The 22,082-nt window shown below is 42.5% G+C and overlaps 1 protein-coding gene across 2 annotated transcripts; it reads right to left on the reverse strand.

Moving 5' to 3' along the window:
- Window positions 1–1,213: 1,213 nt before the first annotated feature.
- trak1b (trafficking protein, kinesin binding 1b) lies at window positions 1,214–20,566 on the reverse strand. Of its 2 annotated transcripts, XM_080862720.1 has the most exons (18): window positions 20,412–20,566; window positions 19,341–19,535; window positions 16,532–16,608; window positions 16,292–16,408; window positions 16,114–16,214; window positions 15,880–15,985; window positions 15,713–15,791; window positions 14,602–14,732; window positions 14,424–14,498; window positions 14,190–14,327; window positions 14,034–14,110; window positions 11,134–11,382; window positions 10,754–11,031; window positions 6,296–6,414; window positions 5,915–6,116; window positions 5,597–5,702; window positions 4,588–4,713; window positions 1,214–4,232 (listed from the first exon to the last, which is right to left on the reverse strand). In XM_080862720.1, the coding sequence occupies exons 3-18, from the start codon at window positions 16,580–16,582 to the stop codon at window positions 3,638–3,640; spliced, it is 2,550 nt and encodes an 849-aa protein (XP_080718846.1). In that variant the 5' UTR covers window positions 16,583–16,608; window positions 19,341–19,535; window positions 20,412–20,566; the 3' UTR covers window positions 1,214–3,637. The 2 variants fall into 2 exon arrangements, with proteins under 2 accessions (XP_080718846.1, XP_080718845.1); XM_080862719.1 differs by lacking the exons at window positions 19,341–19,535; window positions 20,412–20,566 and adding an exon at window positions 17,395–18,000.
- Window positions 20,567–22,082: the final 1,516 nt, after the last annotated feature.

Here is a 22,082-nt window from a genome sequence, read left to right on the forward strand (position 1 = left end):
AATCATCTCAGACTGTTTTCTTCAACATGACCGGATGTTTACTGCACTTAAATGGTTTCTATGGTCACCAAATCTCAGGCAAGTACCTAAGGAGACACATTTAGGATGTGGTGGAAGAGGTGATTCCCATCACGGATGTGCAGCAGACAAATCTGCAGCAATTGTGTGATGCTACTGAATCAAAAATTCAGAGGGATGTTTCCCATCAATAAGTAATCTTTTCACTCACTGTAGTGCACATCTTTGCAATCAGGAAAAGCTACTAATCCCATTTCTCGAGAATATCATCTTGTTTGTTTTAGGTGCTTTTCCCCCACTCATCTGCACAAATCAGGTCCAGACACTCATTCTTCCACATTCGAGTGGGAAAAAGGAAACATGCACAGGAAAAAAATCTTTTTATTTAGGTGTTTGACTTTCAAGAGGAACTACTGCGAGGGGCTTGAATGTCAGCACTTGAACCGGTTAACAACCAATCATAGCCCAGCATTTATAAAGACCACCAAGCAGTCTGCAATCCAGGGGCTAAGCGAAGACATTACAGAGAAACAATGTTGTATGGTAAATTTTAAAAAACAAACAAATACCCCAAGCCTTTAATAAACACTAAATCCTGTGAGAGTAGTCTGGGTGTCAGTTATTGAATAAAAATGATGCTTCCAGACATCCTGTCCACTGTCACCTAAAATGAGCTCGTCTGGTATATGACAGGTACCAAAGCTCATCTGTTGGGGCTGTGTCATTACATCCAACAAAAATAAGGTTATGAAATAAGATTATCAAAATGCTTCTGTAAGATGACAAATATCTGACATGAGCGACGTCACTGGCATTTGAAACCAGTTTATTTTTTCTAATTAGACTCGCCGCCTGCCACTGTGACATTTTTTGGTTATTGCTCACCTCTCATTCACCTGTGGCCAGCCTAAGTTTAATAAGCAGCCTTCGTCATATCCCCTCCACGAGATCCAGATGGTGAATGGGTAATGGATGATGACTGTAGACAGACAGATGAACGCAATACACATCCTCGCCGTCGCGTGTCGAGTTATTTGTGAGCACCATCTGCTGGAGGAGGCCAAGTAATCATTTCCTGCGTGTGTGGCTTTTCTTTACGTCGTTATTACCCCCTCTTCAATTCTGAGTCATGCTTTAAAACTCCATCACACAGAAAGGGAAACGAAATCCTATTAATAAATGATTGTTTGATGACTTTTTATTTGGAAAAACCCTGATTACATGCTCACCCAGATACTTACAGCAATGTGTGGTTCTTGGTTAAAGCACTACAAATAATGGTTCATCTACACATGACATTATAGTGACTGTGAACAGTATATATATACAGTCTGTAAGACGATGCTATTTTTTACAAAAAAGATATCTTAAAATCAGGATTTTTAAAAATAAATAAACACAAGTGCAAACTATGGTTGCGTGAGCGCCTTTGGACCTGCATGACAAGGGAAAAATCACAAAACACAAGGCTGAGGCACTGTATTGCTTCATTCTCTTCAACCATAAAACAATAAGGGAAAAATAGCTGAAAGCTTCCAACCACGATAAAGCAATCCCTCAGTGTATTGATCTCTCCAGTTCAGTGGAAGTACCATCAGCTTTACTGTCTAACGGCCATTTAGAAAATGAAACTGAAGTACCTTTAACACTGGCGTGAAATCTATTTGATGATTTAGTGAAAGTGACTTGTCAGACTCACACTTAATCCCTTCAAAAGAAAGGAGAGAGAGACAGAGGATGACATATTTTATGAATTCGGTGTACTTTTTTTAAAACCACTTATGAAATTTTCATCTGCTAGTATTGAAGTAGAAAGGCATGTTTCAGTGCTACAGTGACTACAAATAGCCAGCCAGTGCATGGAAGATTTAGCAGAGTGCACCTGTGTGAGTCTGGATGTGCGTGGGATTCTGTGGATGTGTTTCAGAAAAGGCAAGAGTGGGAGTACTACATCTAGCCAGCAGAGTCAGTCTCCAAAGCAGGAATCCGAGTGATATTTCAGTAGCTCGCTTTCAGTGTATTCTGTTTTAACGGGTCAGTTCACCCAATTATGTGAAATTAAGTTACATAAAACTGGCTTTGTGTGTCCAGAATTTTAGATATCTGAATATTAGAGAGTGAGCAGAGATTACAGCAGCTCTATAAAGAGTGCTTTGACTTACATGCAAAACTCAACATGCTAACAATGACAAGGAAAGACTTCCAGATGCTCAAAAGCATTTCATAGGGGGTGCTTGTGCATCCATCCATACATCCTCTGCCTCCTCCGGGTAGGACTTGTCATCAGGTGATCCTATTCAGATGCCTGAACCCCCTCAACTGCCTCCTTTTGATGTGGAGTAGTAGTCCTCCAAGTCTGGCCTGAATAACTAAGCTCCTCCCCTTATTTCTAAGTGAGACCCATTTCTGCTGCTTGCATCAATTCCACAGGGTGGGAACAGCTACCATTAAGGGTTCCTCCCTTAATGGCATGTAAATGCTATAAATTCTTTCCTGATCAATCCGTGGGCATTAGAAAATGACAAAATATTTATGTATATTATTAGCTTCCGATTAAGAAAACTTTAAGTAAATGTGTTTTTATTTCGGTGCAGACATATTGTCAGTTTTCCACTTTAGATTAATAAGAAGCATTTGTTGCTCACGGACATGGAAGAAACTAGTTACCATCTTAAGAGTTAAAGTCAAAATAAAGCTGAGGTGGGTGTGTTTGTTTTTAATTTTGCAGGAATTCTGGCAAAAATTTAAACTCAGACCTGTTGCAGCTAGAGAGAAGGTGAGCCTCTCCATCACTTTTAGTTAGTCTCATCATTAAAACCAGAACTACCGCAGGTGTTCGAAATATAAGCAGCTGCATGTATTATTCAGCACCTTCCCACTGTCTATCAGAAAACTGACTAAGTGTTCCTTCCTAGACCCGTCCTGTGAGATCCAATCAAATTCACATTTAGCACTCTTGGCTTTTAGAAGCATGACGTACCTGAACGGCATAATTAAATGACTTTTTTCCCCCTAAAACTGCATTAGCCTTTTCCCCTTAATTTTTACATAATTAAATTAAAAAGAGTTCGCTTCTCGAAGAAAAACACTAATTTTTATAAAAATGAAGATGAATGCAGGTGACGTGGGAGCACTTGTTTTCAGTTCGGCAGGAATTCTGGCAAAAATTTTAATTCAGACCTGTTAAAGCTAGAAAGAATGTAAGCTTCGTCATCACCGTTTAATTTAATTTAATAACTGAAAGTCTTTAAATGTCACTGTTCAGTGCTTACACAGAAGAGCCTCCAATCTGTCCGGTCATTTTAGCAATATCTCAAAATCTGGGCACGCAAAAGCAAAAGTACAGCACAGAGAGTATAGAAGATGTTGCTGTGTAGTTTGGATGAACTAACCCTTTAAGTTATTTTTCTCTTCGTTCAAGCGTGAATCACCACTGTAAAGCACTACAGAGGTGTAGTGTTTGTGTAAAACTGTAGCTGTGATTAGAAATAGGTCAGTAGTGCCATGTTGCTGTTGTACAGTGGAAATATTTTATGGGCTCCAGGTGACTGATCAACAGCCAGTCCTTGGCCCTGCTGGGCTCCTACTCATCTACCCTGTTGGCCAGCAGCTATCCAGACTACTCTTGGGGCCCTGGGGCTTTCATGACCATGCTGGCTCCTACCATGCCTGGATAACTCCGGTTCCTCCTCATTCCATCAGGTCCAAAAGGGGAGCCAGATCTACGCAGTCCACCCAGAGGCCCTAGCATGGGACCAGGGCTCATCGCTCTGCTTCCGGGGGCTCCAGCCACACCCAGACGCTTCACCTTGTCTACCAGGTTCAGATTGTGGACGGCCACGCTAACGTCTGTTTGGCTTTCACAGTCCCTGCCTCGCTGTCTGCCTCTCATCCCCCCTGTCACCTCCTTCAGGATGGAACGGGCTGGTTTGGAAGCCAGGAAGTTCTCATAAGAAGGACTCTTGAAGTCAAACCCAGCGGAGCTTGGCACAGCTGAAGCTCCCTGTCTTGTGGGAGAGTTTGGAGGGGTCGAGGGTCGCATAGGATCGGGATTAGGTGTTCGGTTGGGGGCAATGGAGGTGCTTAATAGGACTCCTCCGCTGCCCTGACCCTGCTCCAGGCCCTGGCTCTGGTGATACACAGCTGCTGAGATTCCTCTCTCCTGGAGAAGACGTACCAACCCCAGGGAGGTGCTGGTGGTGCGTGTAGCATCTCTGCACAGACATGAGACAAAATACACACATAATGTCCTTTCTTAGAGGAACAGTTCACACCAAACTCAAATGCATATAGTTTTACTGCTGATTATTTATCCAAATAAACAGCCAGCTATAACCAAGGAACTACACCTGTCAACCAAAGGAAGCATTCAGCCCGACAGAGAGGGAAGGCATTAATGCTTACAATACCACTAGTCTGTGATCTCATGCAGTTGAATGCAAACTTACTTTTTCTATGCACTCAATTAAATATGACATTATATAAAATATGAAATTAGCTAAAACAATCTTTTGATTTTACTTTGTCTTTTAAATAAAAAGGAAAATGTCAGAATATGCAGTTTCTTGCCTGAGGTTAGTTGAGGATTCAGAGGGCCTGAGACTGAGCCTGCGGGACGTGCAGGGAGTAGCAGCAGGAGTACCCAGCAGAGTGCTGGTCATCACACAGGAGGACGATGCAGGCACTGGGTTTAAACTGGAGGGAATGAGAAGATTTCATCTAGGTTAACAAAAAAATATAAATATATAAATCACACTTTCAGATGGTCTCATCATTAAAACCAGAACTACAGCGGGTGTTCAAAATATAAGCAGCTGCATGTATAATTCAGCACCTTCCCACTGTCTATCAGAAAACTGACTAAGTGTCCTGCCTAGACCCGTCCTGTGAGATCCAATCAAATTCAGAATGAGTGCACATTTAGCACTCTTTCGGCTTCTAGAAACATGATGCATCTGAACGGCGTATTTAAATGACTTTTTTTAAGAACTGCATTCGTTTTTTCCCACTTAATTTTTCTTGTCACTACAGTGTGTGAAGTGGCATTAAGTGCCGTTTTAACTTTCTAAAAGGGTGAGCTTCTCGAAGAAAAACATTTACTAATTTTTATAAAAATGAATTACTCGATTTTTTTTTTTTATTGTAAGGTAAAGACCCTACAATAATACAAAGAAAACTCAGAGCCAGAGTTTCATTTTAAGCGTCGTTATAAGACCATTTTTAGCAGAAAAGCTCAACTCTGCAGGAGTCAGTTATAGATAAATTTAGTCAGGGTCACTCTAAAAAGAAAAAAGATATTTCCATGTGCAACGATGTCCATGGCTCTGGGAAGCATTCAACAAGCCCCCGGCTCTGAGTAGAGTAGCATTAAAAGGTTATGCTGGGGAGGAGGTGGGTTACAAAGCAGCATGCAGATGTGCACCAGGTATAGGCAGGCTAAAGGAGCATAAAGAGTGTGCCCATAGTGAGAACTGTTATCCTCATCACCTGCCTGAACTAACACTATGTGTGACTTTCGGTGGCTCGAATAATAACAAAGAGTCGACTCTGATCACAGACACTTAATGATGCCACTCACCTTGGCGTAACCCGCGTCTGCTCATCAGTTGGATGGAGGATCCGACAGGTTGTAAAGGTGTAAGTGGAGCTGGTGTGAGCCATGCATTTACCTGGGTAGTATGCAGCTGGAAGTCAAACACACACAGCCCGTCACTGTCAGTCACCACATTTTAGCCTTTTACACATGTTCAACAATGTGGAAGTATTTATGCACTATACTGCCAGAAGTGTTTGCTCACCTTCACACGCATATGAACTTGAGTGAAATCCATTCTTAATTATACTTTTGGCAGTATAATGTATTTAGAGTCAATGAAAATTTGCTATATGTCCTCACCCAGACCATCGGTGTTGCTGAGGTGTGGTGATGGTGAGGGCGGAGAAGGTGGGGCCAGGGTGACTGAAGGCTGTACGAGGTTGGCGTCACTTGTACTGGAGGTGGGGGCCACTGCCGGTGAGGCAGAAGCTGAAGAGGTGGGAAGATTTTGGAAGTATTGCTCTCCTGGTTCATCCTCCTCAAAGCCGCCCCATGGGTACGCCTTAACACAAACAAAGAGCCATGCAGGGAAGGGAGAGGAGTGCTTTACAGGTGATAAGGTTTGATTCTCGTTACCAGAGGATGGGCCTACGTTTAAACCAATACAGCGGTACATGTAATCAACGGAGATGGTTTAGCGTGAACACAACAGATACACGCAGAGAAACCTCACACACAGACCTGCTCCAGCTCTAGTTCTAGAGGTCTGTAGCCCTTTGGCACAACTCCTGGCCTGGCGTCCAAGATCACACCCAGGTGAGGCTGGGCTAACTGCTGCCAGTGGTGCAGAGTGGCAGATCCTGGTGGAGAGAAGTGGATTTAACTTAATGTACTTAACTCCACCTGCACCATCTCCAAACACACAGACAAAAAAACATTTAGGGGAATATGAAACGTTTTCAACTGGCTGCTTTACCTTCAGCAGATGTTTTATACCTTAAATCTCCTGAAAATACTTGTTAGCATTTTAAAAGGCATTCCTACGTTAACAGGTTTTAAGAATTATATGTAACTGAGAAGTAACTAGCAGTAACAGCAACAAAACCGATATTGTGCACACACATATCTCAGAGTGTCAGCCAGTAATTCATGCAATTAAGAACAAAAAGTATTTTAGATCCTTTTCTCTAAAGAGCTCATCCATTCAATAAAAAAGTGAAGATGAAGCTAATACTATAAGTGAAGAGGATGGCAGAGAAAGGTGAATATCAGAAAGCTATGATTATCAGAGGAATGATATGAAAAGGAAATGAAATGGAGGAGCAAAGCAGAATGAGAATCTTTTTATTAAGACAGCCACATGGATTAATGGCAGAAAATAAACAGACAGCAAAGAGGTGACAGAGTGAGCAGTGAAAAAATGAAAAAGCTTAAAAAATTCTAAGTTACGAATGAATATGGACAGAACAACGTGTATAAATATATAAGAATACATATAAACAAATCCACAATATCAGGGCTTCTGCACGGGGGATAGATTCAGTTTAAATAAAGTATAAAATATTACCAGCAGAGGGCAGCACAGGCCAAAGGAACATGTTTTGAGTGGTTCTATTCTACTTAGCATTATTTTCTATTGCATACAGAGTATACCATTACATATCATAATAAACATAGCCAAAGTTTCATATAAAGACCTCAGAGTATGTGCAAATAATCCCTGAAGCTCGCGATTCAGACTTCTCTTAATGGCCAGCAAGAGCAGGTTTCCTTAATTTTGTCAACTTTGACAGCAGTGTTGCCAACTCCTCAGTAAGGAAAATCGCTATTGGTTGTCCTAAAAATCGCTAGAAGTCGCTAAATGACGTCATCACTTAATTAGCATAATTGGTGATGCTTATGTATTTGCAAACTATGTTGTAGGAGAGAGAAATAACATTGTGGAAGAGACATAAAGTCAGTAAAAAACAGCCTAAATGCATTTAGGATATATTTAGAACTACAAATTAAATTTCTTTTAGCAATTATTGTTTTTTTATTATGTCACAATTCCAACTCTCCTCCTTTATCCAGGCTTGGTACCGGCAAAAGTAACCCGAAATAGGCAGTCTGGCGGAGTTACTTTTTGTGTTTGTTTGTGTGTGTTTTTAAAGTAGTTTTAAACCTTGTGATCCACAAAAAGTAAGAGTAAAAGAAGAACCGACTGTTATAGTTAGGGCGGGAGCAGCGGCTTCATGCGCGATTCATTTGCAGTTTGGACGCGTAGGGGTGAACACAGTAGCGGTTTTTGATACGGGCGACACAGGCGGTTTGCCGGGGCGGCATCGTAGTGGGGCGGCATCACGGGCATCGGAAAAAAATAAAAATTTACTCGTACTCATGCTGCTCCGACATCATGCCAGCGCATATTGGGAATGGCATAGGCACCGATCGGTTTTCTATCGCCCGTTTGCTGGGAGTAAGGGCGCCCTCTGTTTGCGAGGTGCGCGGGTTGTTGCGGCACAGGGAGGAGAGGGCGGGGCGGCGGGGGATTCTCTGGCTGGCTGGAGCAGCATCTAATAACCAACTCGCAAAATAAAACAAAATAAAAACAAAACAACAAACACGAAAACACCAGACATTATGATACAGACTTATAATGTGCACCGATGTTTTTTCGAAATTCTATAAAGTGAGCGCGAGAGCCCTCGGTGCGCCTGCTCACTGCTGAAGTCAAAGTAAACTTTATTGTCATCTCCGCTACATACAGTCCAGAGAGACGAGACGACGAGGCTCCAGTTACAGCAGTGCAAGTAAACAAACAATAAATATAAGAAGAGTAAGAAAATAAATATACACTCTAGGACCAGGGGTAAAGGGATCAATAACAATTGAAAATTTATAATTTACAATTTGATGATTTAAAGTCTCACACACAACCCGTCGATAGGGGAGGGGGACCGGCTGCTTCCAAATAGAGCACATTTCATTCATAATGTTGTAAATCCAAGTCCATTATCTATTCATGATTTGAATCCTGGGTTGTGTGAAATCCCAGAAATAAACCTTAGACAAAGTGAATCTGTGAACTAAGGTGTAGGTCTGTTAGGTTATGTTGTGGTGATCCTCGGGTTGGGGGATGGGTGTTCATACTGGAGTGCAAAATTAAAAACAATGGAAGATGGACAAGAAAGTTCAAAGCCATCAGGTCCTCAGTTTAGAAAAAATAGAAAAGAAGATGAGGAGAAACGAGCAAATGATACAGGTAAGCAGATGTGTCATTGGATAATGGCAGGTCATCCTGAAACAATCAGAATCAGAATACTTTATTAATCCCTAAGGAAATTATGTGTGTTACAGTTGGTCCAAGAAGAAATAGTAGCAGTAACAGACTAAACTCCAAACAATACATTATGTTACAGATTTTAATATTAATTAGTATTAGATTATTCTGTTATTATATGTTACCTTATATATGTAATCAAAGTAGTTGAATTAGAATACTGCTGTAGATCACATTATACCCTTTAATATAGAGTGTGTGAGCTGTATGTAGTTTAGTTCTCATTATACTTTTGAGTTAACAGAACATATTCACATATTAGTTCATTAGATAAATGTGCATCACTCTGTATCCTTGATCTGCTGGGAATGTGTTACACTGTTTTCTTGACATGCTTAAGTGTTGAATCATGAAGAGAAGGTTGTAAGCAGGAGACTCTGTGTCTAAAGACAGGGGAGATAGATAGACCACATTCCACACCCCCACCTTACAGAAAGCAGAGAAACAACTGCCGAGGTCATAACTTAGGCGCTGTAACAGAGAAAAAATGTGATGTTTTGGCTTTTACGACTAGCTGGGGGCCACTAGAGACTATAAAAAGCTGAGCAACCCGTCACCATTTTGAGACATGTGCCTGACCCTCTGGTAGCATCTCTCCCGTCCGGACGTTGTAATGCTCTTATTGTTGAATTGTATGGAAATAAATGATTGTTGATTGAGCATTTATACACCGAGTATTGTCCTTCCTTCAGCCCAAAGATTCAAAGAATTGGGAGAATCCAACATTAGTCATTGTCAATTGTTGATTCTTCCTGTTCTCATTGTATGACGAATTATGATGGCTGTTTGGTAGCCGTTTGCATACAATGCATACTCTCTCTCTCTTCATATATGTGTGTGTGTGTGTGTGTGTGTGTTTCTCTGGCCAGAGGGAGTATTCGCCCAGGGCGCCAAACAGGCTAGGGCCGCAACTGGGTGAACATGTCCTGTTTTGACAGCAGCTGGGGGCGACTTCTGCGTGAGGACGATCCGCCGCCTATGAGCGCTTTGGCACGGGTTGCTTTTTAGAAAAAAAGTCGCTAAGGGGATCTGAAAACTTACTAAATATAGCGACAAACTCGCTAAGTTGGCAACACTGTTTGTCAGTAGAGTTAAACCTTCTGTTTGCGAGGGACAACCAATCAGAAAACACGCGCCTTAAAAAGAACAGGCAGGAAGCCACAACAGTCCGATTCTGACAACGGTACCAAGGTTCAGTAAAGATAAATAAGGTTAGTTTGAACTGTGAATCATATAAAACTAATCTAGCACAGAGTCCAGTAATAAATATTTGGCACTGATCTGGAAATGAGCATAATCTTCTTTAAGGTTAAATCTAAGACACCAGCTCCTTAATTGTACATGCTGACTGAATACTACTGTGACTCTATCACACTGTATAGACCTAAGGTCTGCCTGTTTCCCCTTTTAGCCCCCGATCAGTTCATGAGCAGCAGCCAGTGATTTGGATAGACTCCGTCTTACTTCCTCCGTGTAGTGCATGAGTGCTCAAAGCCACCCTCTGGGCTGGGTTTCTTTGTAATAGCTGTGTGGAGATGCAAAGCTGCCAGACTTGTGATGATGCATCAGAGACCAGAAAGAGTTGAAGAGCATCAGAGACAGGGGCCTCTCTGTCCACTCTTGCGCACTCCTCATCTTCTTGCTGCCGGCTCGGTCTCTAGCCCACCTCCTTCCCCTCTCCCTCTCTATTCCAGCTCCAGTCTTCCTCGTCCATCCCCACACTCTCTCCCTTTCCCCTTGACTGCCATCTTGCCTCCTCTCCCCCTCTGTTCCCCAGCCCTGCCTGCTCCCTTTTTTTGCCCCGGCCCCTCGGTGCCTCTCTCCTTCCAGGTTCCTCCCTGCCTTGCCGTTCGTTCCGTGCTCCCTTTCTACCTCACCTTCGAGTGGTTTGACGATCTGAAGCTTGTCGGGGAGGTAGGGCCCTCGCGAGGCCCAGAGGTGGAGGTTTCCGAGGGACATGATGCTTTCGGATGGGGTTAAGAGACTCTCCTGGCTGAGGGCATCGTGGAGTCCAGGGTGCCCTCCCCGCCGTCGCTCTCGCTCCTCTTCAAAGAAGCGCCTTTCACTTAAATTGTTTTGTCGGCGCAAAGACAGGCGACGCAGAGCAAGCCGCAAGTCCTCTGCCCCACTTGCCTTCTTCTCCTGGCCCTCTGTGCTGTTGACAGAACAAAAATCAATCAAATGTTTTAAAATAAAATCATTCTTGAGAAAACTGAGTTTGATTCATGCAGATGACAGCAGCTTATCTCGGTCTTACCTGTCCTGATTGGATGCCGTCTCCATTAGGATGCTCTGCGTTCGGTTATCAAGGACTACACTTTCTCCACTAAGGTCACCTCCAAATATGCTGGAGTGGGGTGTGGAGAGACCACTCGATTGGGGTGACGTTCGAGCTGACAGGGACTGGTTAGAACCCGGGATGTTGGAGTTGGTTGGAGTCAGAGAACGCTGACGAACTGTCTGGTTAACATTTTTGACCGTCTCAAATACACGTTTCCGATGGACCCTGCACACAGTCAAACATAGTATTATACTGATGCTCTTCAACAGTGGTTCACAAACCTTTTTACCTAAGTTACTCCCAAAGATGGACTCAAGAACGCTTCACCAAGGTTACATTTATTTGAACTCTTAACATTAAACAAATCCCAACTTTAAGTCGAGTGTTTAAAGCGACTAACAATCAGAGTGAAGAACACCATCCACCATAGCCATGTGAAAAAGAAAGTTTTCTTGTGACACTATGGAGTTCTGTCAAAAACTAATACTCCATGTAGCTTATAGAACCATCAGTAATAACCTGAAGCGATTGTTTTCTCTAGGACTTAAGCCATCTCTCACATTGTTGTGGAGGAATTTTGGTCCACTCTTCTTTACAATGTTGCTTCAGTTTATTGAGGTTTCCAGGCATTCATTTGTGCACAGGTCTCTTAAGGTCTTGCAACATAACTCAGTAGAGTTGAGGTCTGGACATTGACTGGATCATTACAAAACCTTGATTCTTTTCTTTTTCATGCTTTTGCACAGTTGTTGCTGTGCTTGGGATCATTGTCACTAATGCTAAGATTTAGCTGTCAGACAGATGGCTGTGAATTATGACCAGAAGTCTCCAGAAAGCAGTGGAGTCCAAGAAGTAGCTTTCGATTTTTGTGCAGTTTCTTAAGCATTGCATGGTTTGAACTTTGGGTGATTTTTTTTGGACGCCCACAACTAGGAAGACTGTAGTACTATGTTAACACATACCCGAATGCTACAGACCAGGAAACTGCCAAAAGAGAGATACCCACACTTGCTGATGATCAGTTAATCAAGTGCATTTGATTATAAGCACCTGGCTGCAACTTACCCTTTTAACATGGTGTGCTTAGTTTTTCACAGAACTTCATGACAGCTAATAGACAGTAGTGTCCATTATTAGCGATTTAATAAGCAATTTCTGTATGATTACCATTCATCAGTTACACTTCATTTCATTACACTTTACATTTTAACCAGTCTTTTCCTAGTTTAAGCTACTACTTTATTATAAGTGTATCCATTAGGTTTTGTTACTATTTTTTAACAATTTAACTATTATAGCTATCAATTTTAGCTAGAATGATATTTAGCAGTTTAGCTAATCCTCTCCTCTTGTATCAGATCTGGTATTTAGCACAAATTAACAGTGTCTGTGTATTTTAGCTATACAGCTTGCTAAATAAAAGTCTGCTAGCATTAGCTGATAATTTAATACACCACCTGTTCATCCAGACATGGTAACTTCAGGCTTCTAAAAAAGAACATGACAGTGGCTACAATGCTAATGCTAAAGCTAAACATTTCCAAAAGTCCAAACTCAGTAGGTGAGGTCACAGTGGTTACATTCCTCTCCTATACACTGTATTCATAACTTAGACTAGATACTATGCTTATGTACAGTGGCGGTGCTAGCCTGTTTGGCGCCCCGGGCGAACACTCCCTCTGGATTTCGCACAACCCAGGATTCAAATCATGAATAGATAATAATAATAATAATAATAATAATAATAATGGATACTTTATTGATCCCCATGGGGAAATTACTTGTTTTTCTCTGCATTTGACCCATTCACTCAGTGAAGCAGTGGGCAGCCCACTAAGCAGGCGCCCGGGGAGCAGTGTGTAGGGACGGTACCTTGCTCAGGGGTACCTCAGGGTAGCCGTTAAGTGGATTCGAACCGCCGACCTTCCGATCATGGGGCGACCACTTTACCTACTGAGCTATCCCTGCCCAATGGGCTTGGATTTACAATATTACCAATGAAATGTGCTCTATTTGGAAGCAGCCCACCCCCCCTCCCCTTTCGACGGGTTGTGTGTGAGACTTTAAATCATCAAACTGTAAATTATAAATTTTAAATTGTTACTGATCCCTTTACCCCTGGTCCTAAAGTGTATATTTATTTTCTTACTCTTCTTATATATATTGTTTGTTTACTTGCACTGCTGTAACTGGAGCCTCGTCGGCTCGTCTCTCTATATACTGGACTGTATGTAGCGGAGATGACAAAGTTTACTTTGACTTCAGCAGCGAGCAGGCGCACCGAGGACTCTCGCGCTCACTTTATAGAATTTCGAAAAAACATCGGTGCATATTATAAGTCTGTATCATAATGTCTGGTGTTTTCGTGTTTGTTGTTTTGTTTTTATTTTGTTTTATTTTGCAAGTTGGTTGCAAGCCAGAGAATCCCCCGCCGCCCCGCCCTCTCCTTCCTGTGCCGCAAGCAGCAGGCGCACCTCGCAAACGGAGGGCGCCCTTACTCCCAGCAAATGGGCGATAGAAAACCGATCGGTGCCTATGCCATTCCCAATATGCGCTGGCTGATGTCGGGGCAGCGTGAGTACGCCCCCCACCATGATGCCGCCCGGGACAACTGCCCGTGTCGCCTGTATCAAAAACCGCTACTGCTTATGTATACTTTTAGAAAAAGTTTTGAAAAGACTTTTAGTGAGCTATGCTGGCTAGTTTATCAGTTTTTTTGACAATTACTTATGCATTTACTTTTCACCGTAGTATATTTATTTTGGCTATTTCTACTGTCTGTCCATTACTTATTGCCAACTCTTTTGATCAAACAATTCCAAAACCTGTTCCCATGTTTGGAAATTGGCATCTAGTATGCATGCATGAATACCTACTTCTGTTCTTCACACTCTGGGTCATCAAGACTCAGCTCCTTCCTCATCGTTCCCTCAATCTCAGCTGCCAGAGAGTCCTGCAACATATAAACTTTTAAGAGGGGAAGACAATGCCTACAAGCAAAGAGAGGCACACACACTTTTACAGTAACTCACCATCGGGTACAGTCCCAGCGGGTGATAGCGGCGTGGGGTTCCTGCAGGGTAGTTTCTGTTTCTCAGGTTCTTCAGCTCCTCCTGAGCTTCATGCAACATCTCAATGCACTCTGAGTACTTCTCTTCTAACTCCTGGAGCTGTTGTATTGTAAACACAGCAATTAAACTCACATTCACAGTATTTAGGGAACAAACTGTGATTGGGGACAAGCTTGGAAAGCAAAGAGAAGTTACCTCTGCTGTGAGCTGCCTTTGGGCATCTTTAGCTGCCAGCAGGTGTTGAGAGAGCTCCTCATTTTCCACTGCATACTAGACACACAAATGCAGCTTTGACTGAGCAAACAGCTAAACAGGACAAGACCAGTAAAAATATAACCAGTCAAAGTATATACCTGTGTGCTTATATACTCACAGATTTGGCTTTCTTTTGCAGATCTACTATCTGAGAGAGGAGGTGTGTGATCTCTTCTTGCTGTCGTGATGCGTCTTCAGTCTTACGGGCCAGTTCCTCCGCTATGGCAGAAATCTGAAGACTGGACAACCCTTAAAGTTTGACAGGGAGTTCAAAAAGAGCACAGAGAAAAATCGACCGGTAAATTGAGTGTTTCGCTTTTACACTCAGCTCCCTCTTCACCACAACAAACCGGTACAGCGTCCGCATCACTGCGGCCGCCGCACCAATCCGTCTGTCGATCTCCCGCTCCCTTCACTCGTGAACAAGACCCCGAGATACTTAAACTCCTCCACTTGGGGCAGGAACTTGTCCCTGACCCGGAGTGGACACTCCACCCTTCCATAAAAAAAACATTTTTTCACTATATATTTTTCAGTCTGTTGTCTGCTCTTCAAAAATGTTGATTAAATCCAATTAAAAATTAGATAAAGTTGTAACAAGATATGATTCTAAATGAGTTGCGTCATTGCCATAGACAATATAAAAGGTTGATGTAGCTACCATGACATCACTCAATGATTTCTGAAGTACTGCTTTGACGATGCATTTTCGCTGTTACTTTATTGCAAAGCCGCAGATGTGATGAAGAAGAAAGAGTCTCACTATGAAACAACAAACTCGAACTACTACCAACTACTTGACAAGATGCGACAAAATGTGAAAATGATCAGCTATTGAACTTGGAGTTTGTTACCAAAGATAACCCTTCACAGACTTAACTTTTTATCCAGCATGATCCAAACCAAGTCAAACTCAGCAGGAAAGTGTTTAAAGAGGTCAAGTCATAAAGCCATTTTCTCGTAGACTTTTGGGACAGTTACATATAGGACTGGAAGTCTACCACAGCTTTTGCCATCCAGTAGAATCCAGATTTAAGGCACTTCCACTCTGGCTTCAATATTCTGCCCTGGAAGCTGCAGCCATATTATATACTGTAGAGTGATTGCATTGTGTTTTTATTCAAATATTACGCAGCATGCAAACTCTCGGAGGGAGTTGTGTAAAGAAAAACAGGCAATTTCACACACAGAAGCTCCAAAAAAGAAATTGGTGGCAAGACAAAACTCACTGAGCTCTTTGACACAGTCGTTCACAAGCTGCTGCTCCTTTTCTTCATAAGTTTCGGTCTCTGACTTTAGATGGTTAGCCTGCGAGTAGACGTCCATAATTACACAAAATATCTGAGCCGTTTCGGTAACTCACCTCCCGTGTTTTCCTCAATACTGCGTGTGATACCTCTGAGCGGAGTGACAGGTTCTCCTCTTCCAGCTCTTTGAGTTTCTTTTGGAGCGTGTCGCTCACAAAGCCTCCTGAAGCAGTTTCCACTTTGCTTTTTTTACCCCTTCAGGAGACAAACACAAATTTTATCATGGAATTTACAGCCAGTACAAGTGAGGTTATATTTTTACACCTGTGAAATGGTAACAGTATTCACACATTTTAGGAGTGACATTAAGAAAGGAAACTAACGTTGGGGAGCTGCTGGATTCATCCTCGATCTCTTCAGCTGCATTGGTGTAAAACTGCAGCAGCTCATCCTTGAGGTTCAGCTCATGGTGCAGCTGGGCAACCTGCAGGAGGACAGGTACTGTTCAACACCTGTAGCACCAAAACATTTTTTCCTGGTCTAAATTTCTGTGAGGCATACCTCCTCTGTGATTTGTCCCACTTGTTCCTCCAAATACTCCTTCTGCTCTGTGAGAGTCCGGTTCTTCTTAAGGAGCGACTGGCCAATCTTTGCAGCAAGCTCCAGATCTCTCTCTTTCTATTGGTTGCAATGTAGGAGAAGCAAACAGAGGAGAGGAACATCTCATTATCATTTGGTCTGATTAAAAAAAGAAAAGCTTCAATTTACCCTCATAGAACTGGCAAAATTAAAATACCTCACCTCTTCCAACAAACGTGTGACAGCATCAATGTCATTGTAGGTTTTCGTCATCTGGCCCACTCTGTCTGCACATAGCACTGTGGAAAAAACAAAAAAAGAAAACCCAACCGAACATCAAAACACCGAATGACCTTCTGGTCATCCCATCACTTGAGTTGTGATCTGCAAACATGTGTGACTGCATGCAAAAACGGCCCCATTATGTAACACAAAGAGTATTTATACACTCAGAGGAAGTGGATGTACCACGTATAGCGTGCAACACTTCCATCACCACTGTTTGGAAATGCACGAGCAGGCGTTAAAGGGGAAAGGGTCGTGTTCCATGGCGCACAACGTGTGGCTCTGCTGCCGCGGGGTTGGCAGCAATTATTGACTTCAGAGCTCGAATCGATAACGTGCTGCACAAAGTTATCGAATCCATTATGGTAAGCCTCTGTAATCCTGTTGGTACTCTAAACAACACAAAAACTTCCCATTTCTGAAAGCAAATTTAGGTGATGGCACTGAAATAGTGATCAGCGCTGGTTTACAGGGGTACAACAGATAGCCGTGGAAATTAGACAGGAGACATGCGTCATCTTAGTGAGGCGAACTAACTAAGAAACAAACACCGGAGCAAAACTATCAGCAAGAAATAATACAGCTTTTCTGCATTACTGGAGCTCTGAAATGATGAGACTGCAGCCTGTAATCCACCGCAGTCAGGAAGCAAAGAGGAACAACGATATTCAACAAAAATCAGAGTGCTGAAAAGAAACTAATATCCCAATCATTTGATCGCATCTTAACATTGAGCAGTCCTCCGGCCCACACTCATCCCTTTCTAATCTTTGCTCTTGCTGTCCGTATCCTCCACTTGCCTTGATAACAATCGACCGCTGGTCCAAAACACTGATCCATTTGCTTTCTGTCTCTCTCATGCCACTGCTCAGCTACTGTATCACAGGCTCACAGACTATATTACCCTCCACCCACACGGACGTCCCTGTGTTGGTGGAGCGAGAACATGGTAGGCGGAGAGATGAGAGAGAGCGTGTGTGCATCCGTTTTGGTTCCACAGCTGCGGAGGTGAAGTGGAAGTTGTGTTATGATTGGACAGGCGAGGATGCATTATCCAGGACAGAGTCAATAGAAGTGACTCCCACTTCTCTCATTTTCACCTTTCTTTCATTACCTCACTTCCTCTGTCTTCTGACTCATTCTTTAGCACCGCTGCTAACACAATAGACTGGCAACCTGTAATCAAACTTCCTCAGCAATTAAACAACTTAGCTGTATGCTAAGATGTCAAAGCGGAAATCATCTGAGCAAAGATCAGGGATGAGTCTATCTGAACTGTAAAAACTCAATCTTAGAAATTATAACTCTACCAATCAATCTCAGATACGCACAAAATAAATGAAGAAAAAAATTCAACAATGTTTCAGACAACATCCTTCACGTGACACGATCTAACGTCTCAGTAAGCCAGTCAGATTCTTCCTCTTTTCATTAGATGACCTAAATTCTTCTTCACATCTTTCCATCGTGCAAGTTTTCCATGTGGGTCAAGGAAAAAGTCATTTGCAAAAGCCATAGGAGAGATTTTACCAACTATACAACCCCAATTCCCAAAGTATTAAGTAAGTGAAAATATGAATAAAAAGATAATGCAGCGATTTCCAAATCTCATAAACCCATATTTTATCCACAAGAGAACACAGATAGCAGAAAAAATGAAATGTTTAAACTTAACTTAAATTTATCATTGATTTGCAGATCAGTGCATTCTGCCTTTATTCACATTTTACACGCCGTATTTTCGTTTTGTCCACTTTTTCAAACTGGGTTATTAGAGACAACCATGTGGACAGAAGCTGAAATACCAGCTTTATCCATACAGGACAAAGACAGACGAGACTAGATTAGAATAGAAAACAAACAACCCAAATCTAACATTAACATCTTATTGAAGATCACTCTACTCAAATGTATCTGATCTTCAAAATGTCAATCACATCGTGTTGTGTCACGCCCACCAGCTGCACGTCCTCCTTCATCTGCATCTTGATGATCAGCATGTTTGATTTTGCACAGATTTTATGGCGGACGCTTGGTGGCTCGGGTTATACTTTATAAACAGATGCCATCAAAGATTCAAAGAACAATGTAATGCGACGACAGCAAGAGTTAATATTGTTTAATATTGCACATTAATCTTTAATGTGAGAAAGCCTCTGCAGAAAGCGCTGTCCTTACTCCATAAACCTCTTCTGCCTACTCATAAAGCAGCGAATTAAGCAGAGTGCTGATATGATATACGGGGAGCGCAGCAATTATCCAGAATAAACGAAGATGCATTCATGTTTCAGGGCCAAACAGAAATAAAGGGCTTGGTATCCAAATGTTTTTATGGCTTAACTTTGAGCATTAAGCCAAACAGATTCATAAAAGACATCAAAGAGCTATTCGAAACCTGTCTTGTTCATCTATGTAGGAGGGGTTCTCAGAGGATTTTAAGGGAAAGACCCATAAAGGCAAGTAGAACACCCGAGTACCTCTTTATAACATCTACCCCATTTGAGTGCATGTCGACTACAATTTGTACTTTTTGCTGTCATTAAAATTATTTGTATTCTAAAGCTTTTCAACTGAAACACTTCTGCAATTTTAATATTGATAAACGACGTTTCAGTTTTAATCCTGCAGTTATAACCTGAAACCTTTAAGTAGAGAGTTCTATTATCATTGCCTTCGGCAGCTTTTCCTTCTTGCTTTCAGTCTGTCTCGGTGTGAAACATTTAAAGTGCTGATCGCGCAGACTTACAGAAGTATTTTAGTGTCTCTTCGATCTGCTCGGTGGTCAGGTCGAGCCTGGCCTCAGGAGCGACGAGGGGCGTGTGGAGCCAGTCGTCATGGTCGTAGCCGTAGACGGTGTCAGCCCGCAAGCGGTACACCGGCAGCTGCTCCTCCAGAAGACTGATGATCTCAAACTCCGGCAGGTCAGTGCTGTTACAGACATCTGAACATTAGAGGGAGAGAGAGAGAGAGAGGGGATGAGGGTGGATGAGACGGGTGGGTTTTTTCTCATTCCCTGCGTGACCACAGCGAGTCAGGTTTGTGATGGCCGACATTAAATCTGATCAAACATTTGAAAGGCAAGTTTACGTTTAATCAGAGACAAAAAATATTCTGCTAAAATAAAATTAGATAACTCTTCACAAGACTCTTTTTTTTTGGTAAGAGGACCTGTTTTAAACACAGCCAATGTTTCAAATAAAGACATCAGACAGCACACGGCTCTGGCCCCTGGACACCTGTGGGTTCAAAGCTAATGTTTACGCGGAGCAGCCAATCAGGTGAAAGCCGGCTTAAAGGAAGCTGAGGGGCTACACCAGTAGCACAGGATTGTCTTGATCTGTCAATCATGCAAAGCTACTCTAGTAGAGTCCATGAATGAAACTATGGAGCTGGAATTTAACATAACACATCCTATTTAATGTGAAATATTTTGAAAAACAAGCAATACTGTACTTTAAAAACAAAAAGAAACACTTGTGCATTTTAACTTAATTATGACTGCAAGCTTAGAATGGTAAAAGACTAGTTTCACCAACTGGTATCACTTTACTTTGATTGCATGGCTACATCCATGTGCAAATTGTGGAAAAGTAACTTTTATTTTGAAAAATTACGTTTGGAATTGCACATATAAAATTGCGTTTTTTAAGAAGAAGAAGAAGAAGAAGAAAAAGAAAAAGCAATACTTTATTAATAAAACTATTTAAAAAAAGATTTATTAGAATAGTAATTTCAACACTGTCACCAGACGGTGAGCTGCATACTCAAAATTTTGTTGCTATATTTGGACTTTTGGATGATCTGAGTTCTTCTGCACCTGTGATGGTTTCGGCGTCCCTGCAGTCGGGAGGCTCCGGACGTGTCTTGGGCTGGTTGTACTCGCCCTCGCTCACATACTGCTCCTCGTGGTTGTGCCGCCGGTCGGGCTCAGGCTCTGACTCTGGCTCCTGGGACAAGGAGGGGGCTGGGGAGGCCAGCTTGGCTCACCTCTCGCTAGCGGAGAGAGACGGGGGCCATGGAGCCGGAGCTCCACTGTTGTAACGGTGACACGGGACAGACGATAGACAGCAGACACAGACACCTGCAGGGGACAGAAGAGAGGAGAAGGAGAGACCTTTACTTTTTCTGCTGCTGTGATCCAAAGTCCACTTCAATCAGTGTGTCTCTCTTTCCCTACAGACTCTTTACCACAAGTGCTGCTGTTGACTCTGCAAAGTGCTTCCTGCCAACAAGCTGCATAAAACCACAGCCTACCCACTGCAGACACCAGGTTTCATAAGTTGCAAGACTTAAATAAAAACAGACGGTGGTTGGAGGGGAACATTTATGCTTTTCTCCATTTCCTGTCATATATACAGTACAGTAGTGGATGCCCATATGAAACATGGCCAAAGTTTCAAATCATGAGCTCAGGATATGTGCAAATAATGTCTGTGGGTCAAAAGAGTGGGTTTCAGACCTCTAAACTCTCCATTTCTAACACTTTTCCTAACATCTCCAGTTGATGTCAGTGAGAGTGGACATCTCTGGGACAATCATCACAGGCATCCAGCTCTGGCTTGAATCACATAAGCTCCACCCACCTGCTTTTAAACCTTCTGTTTGTGAGGGATAGCCAACAGGAAGAAAAATGGTGCAAAGGCCTTGTAAGAGCTGTAAATCATGCAGATCTACTCCAGCAGACTCCAAATGAATAAAAATAAAATATGGAGCTGGAAATGAGCATAAGAGGTCCCCTGTGCAGCTCTTTATAAAGACATTATACCGAAGAAGAGAAGAAAGAGTGTTCTACCTAATCGATCCAGTAACTTTAAATTAAAAGGACAAACCTTTTAGCTTCAGCCTATTCCAGCTGACCTCACAGTCACCTTAGACGGCCTCTTTCGCAGTCACACACTGTACTGGGATCCCTGTCTGAAATAAACACACCGGTGCTCATTCACGGTGACCTTGTATATTTCAGTTTGCATCCTGCAGGGATCAGCGTGTCGAGGCAGGGTAAAAACACACACAAGCCAGATGAAACAAATTCACCTGAGCTCCAGATCAAACAGCCGGTGCTGCAGCTCTGAACAAAAATAGAGCCTCACTAAAAGTCGCTGTGAATATGCATGAGTGTTTGTGTGAGCCAGTTGCATGAATAGCCGGTTACCTCTCTTAAGAGAGACATGTCGGTGCAGAAAGTGTATGTATAAAGGGAGGGACACACGGGCAAGCACGGGTCTCTGTCATCACTGTAGCTGCAGTGCAACCTTGGAACGTCTTTCCCATTGCAGCAGTCTGAAAGCTGAACTCACACTGCTCACTGTGACAGCAGCATCTTATGGGAATTTATCTATTTTTAAAAACCTCACCACATACTCTGTGGGTGAAAGATGACTTCAGATATGAACTGACAACACACACATGCACCACATGCAGATTTGGGATTAAAACAACACATTAAAGCTGCAATCCCGTGCTGACGAGGATAAACGTGAGGTGCTTA

The sequence above is a fragment of the Rhamphochromis sp. 'chilingali' genome (assembly GCF_963969265.1).
Source record: "Rhamphochromis sp. 'chilingali' genome assembly, chromosome: 17".
Lineage (NCBI taxonomy): Eukaryota > Metazoa > Chordata > Actinopteri > Cichliformes > Cichlidae > Rhamphochromis > Rhamphochromis sp. 'chilingali'.

Excerpts from the sequence above, each read along its gene's own strand:
- trak1b (XM_080862719.1), bottom strand. The coding sequence starts at position 17,434 with ATGGATCAGTGTTTTGGACCAGCGGTCGATTGTTATCAAG. Across the intron at positions 14,111-14,189 it reads CGCTGGGACTGTACCCGATG|GACTCTCTGGCAGCTGAGAT; the intron begins GTGAGTTACTGT and ends TATATGTTGCAG. Across the intron at positions 6,117-6,295 it reads TAGAACTAGAGCTGGAGCAG|GCGTACCCATGGGGCGGCTT; the intron begins GTCTGTGTGTGA and ends GTTTGTGTTAAG.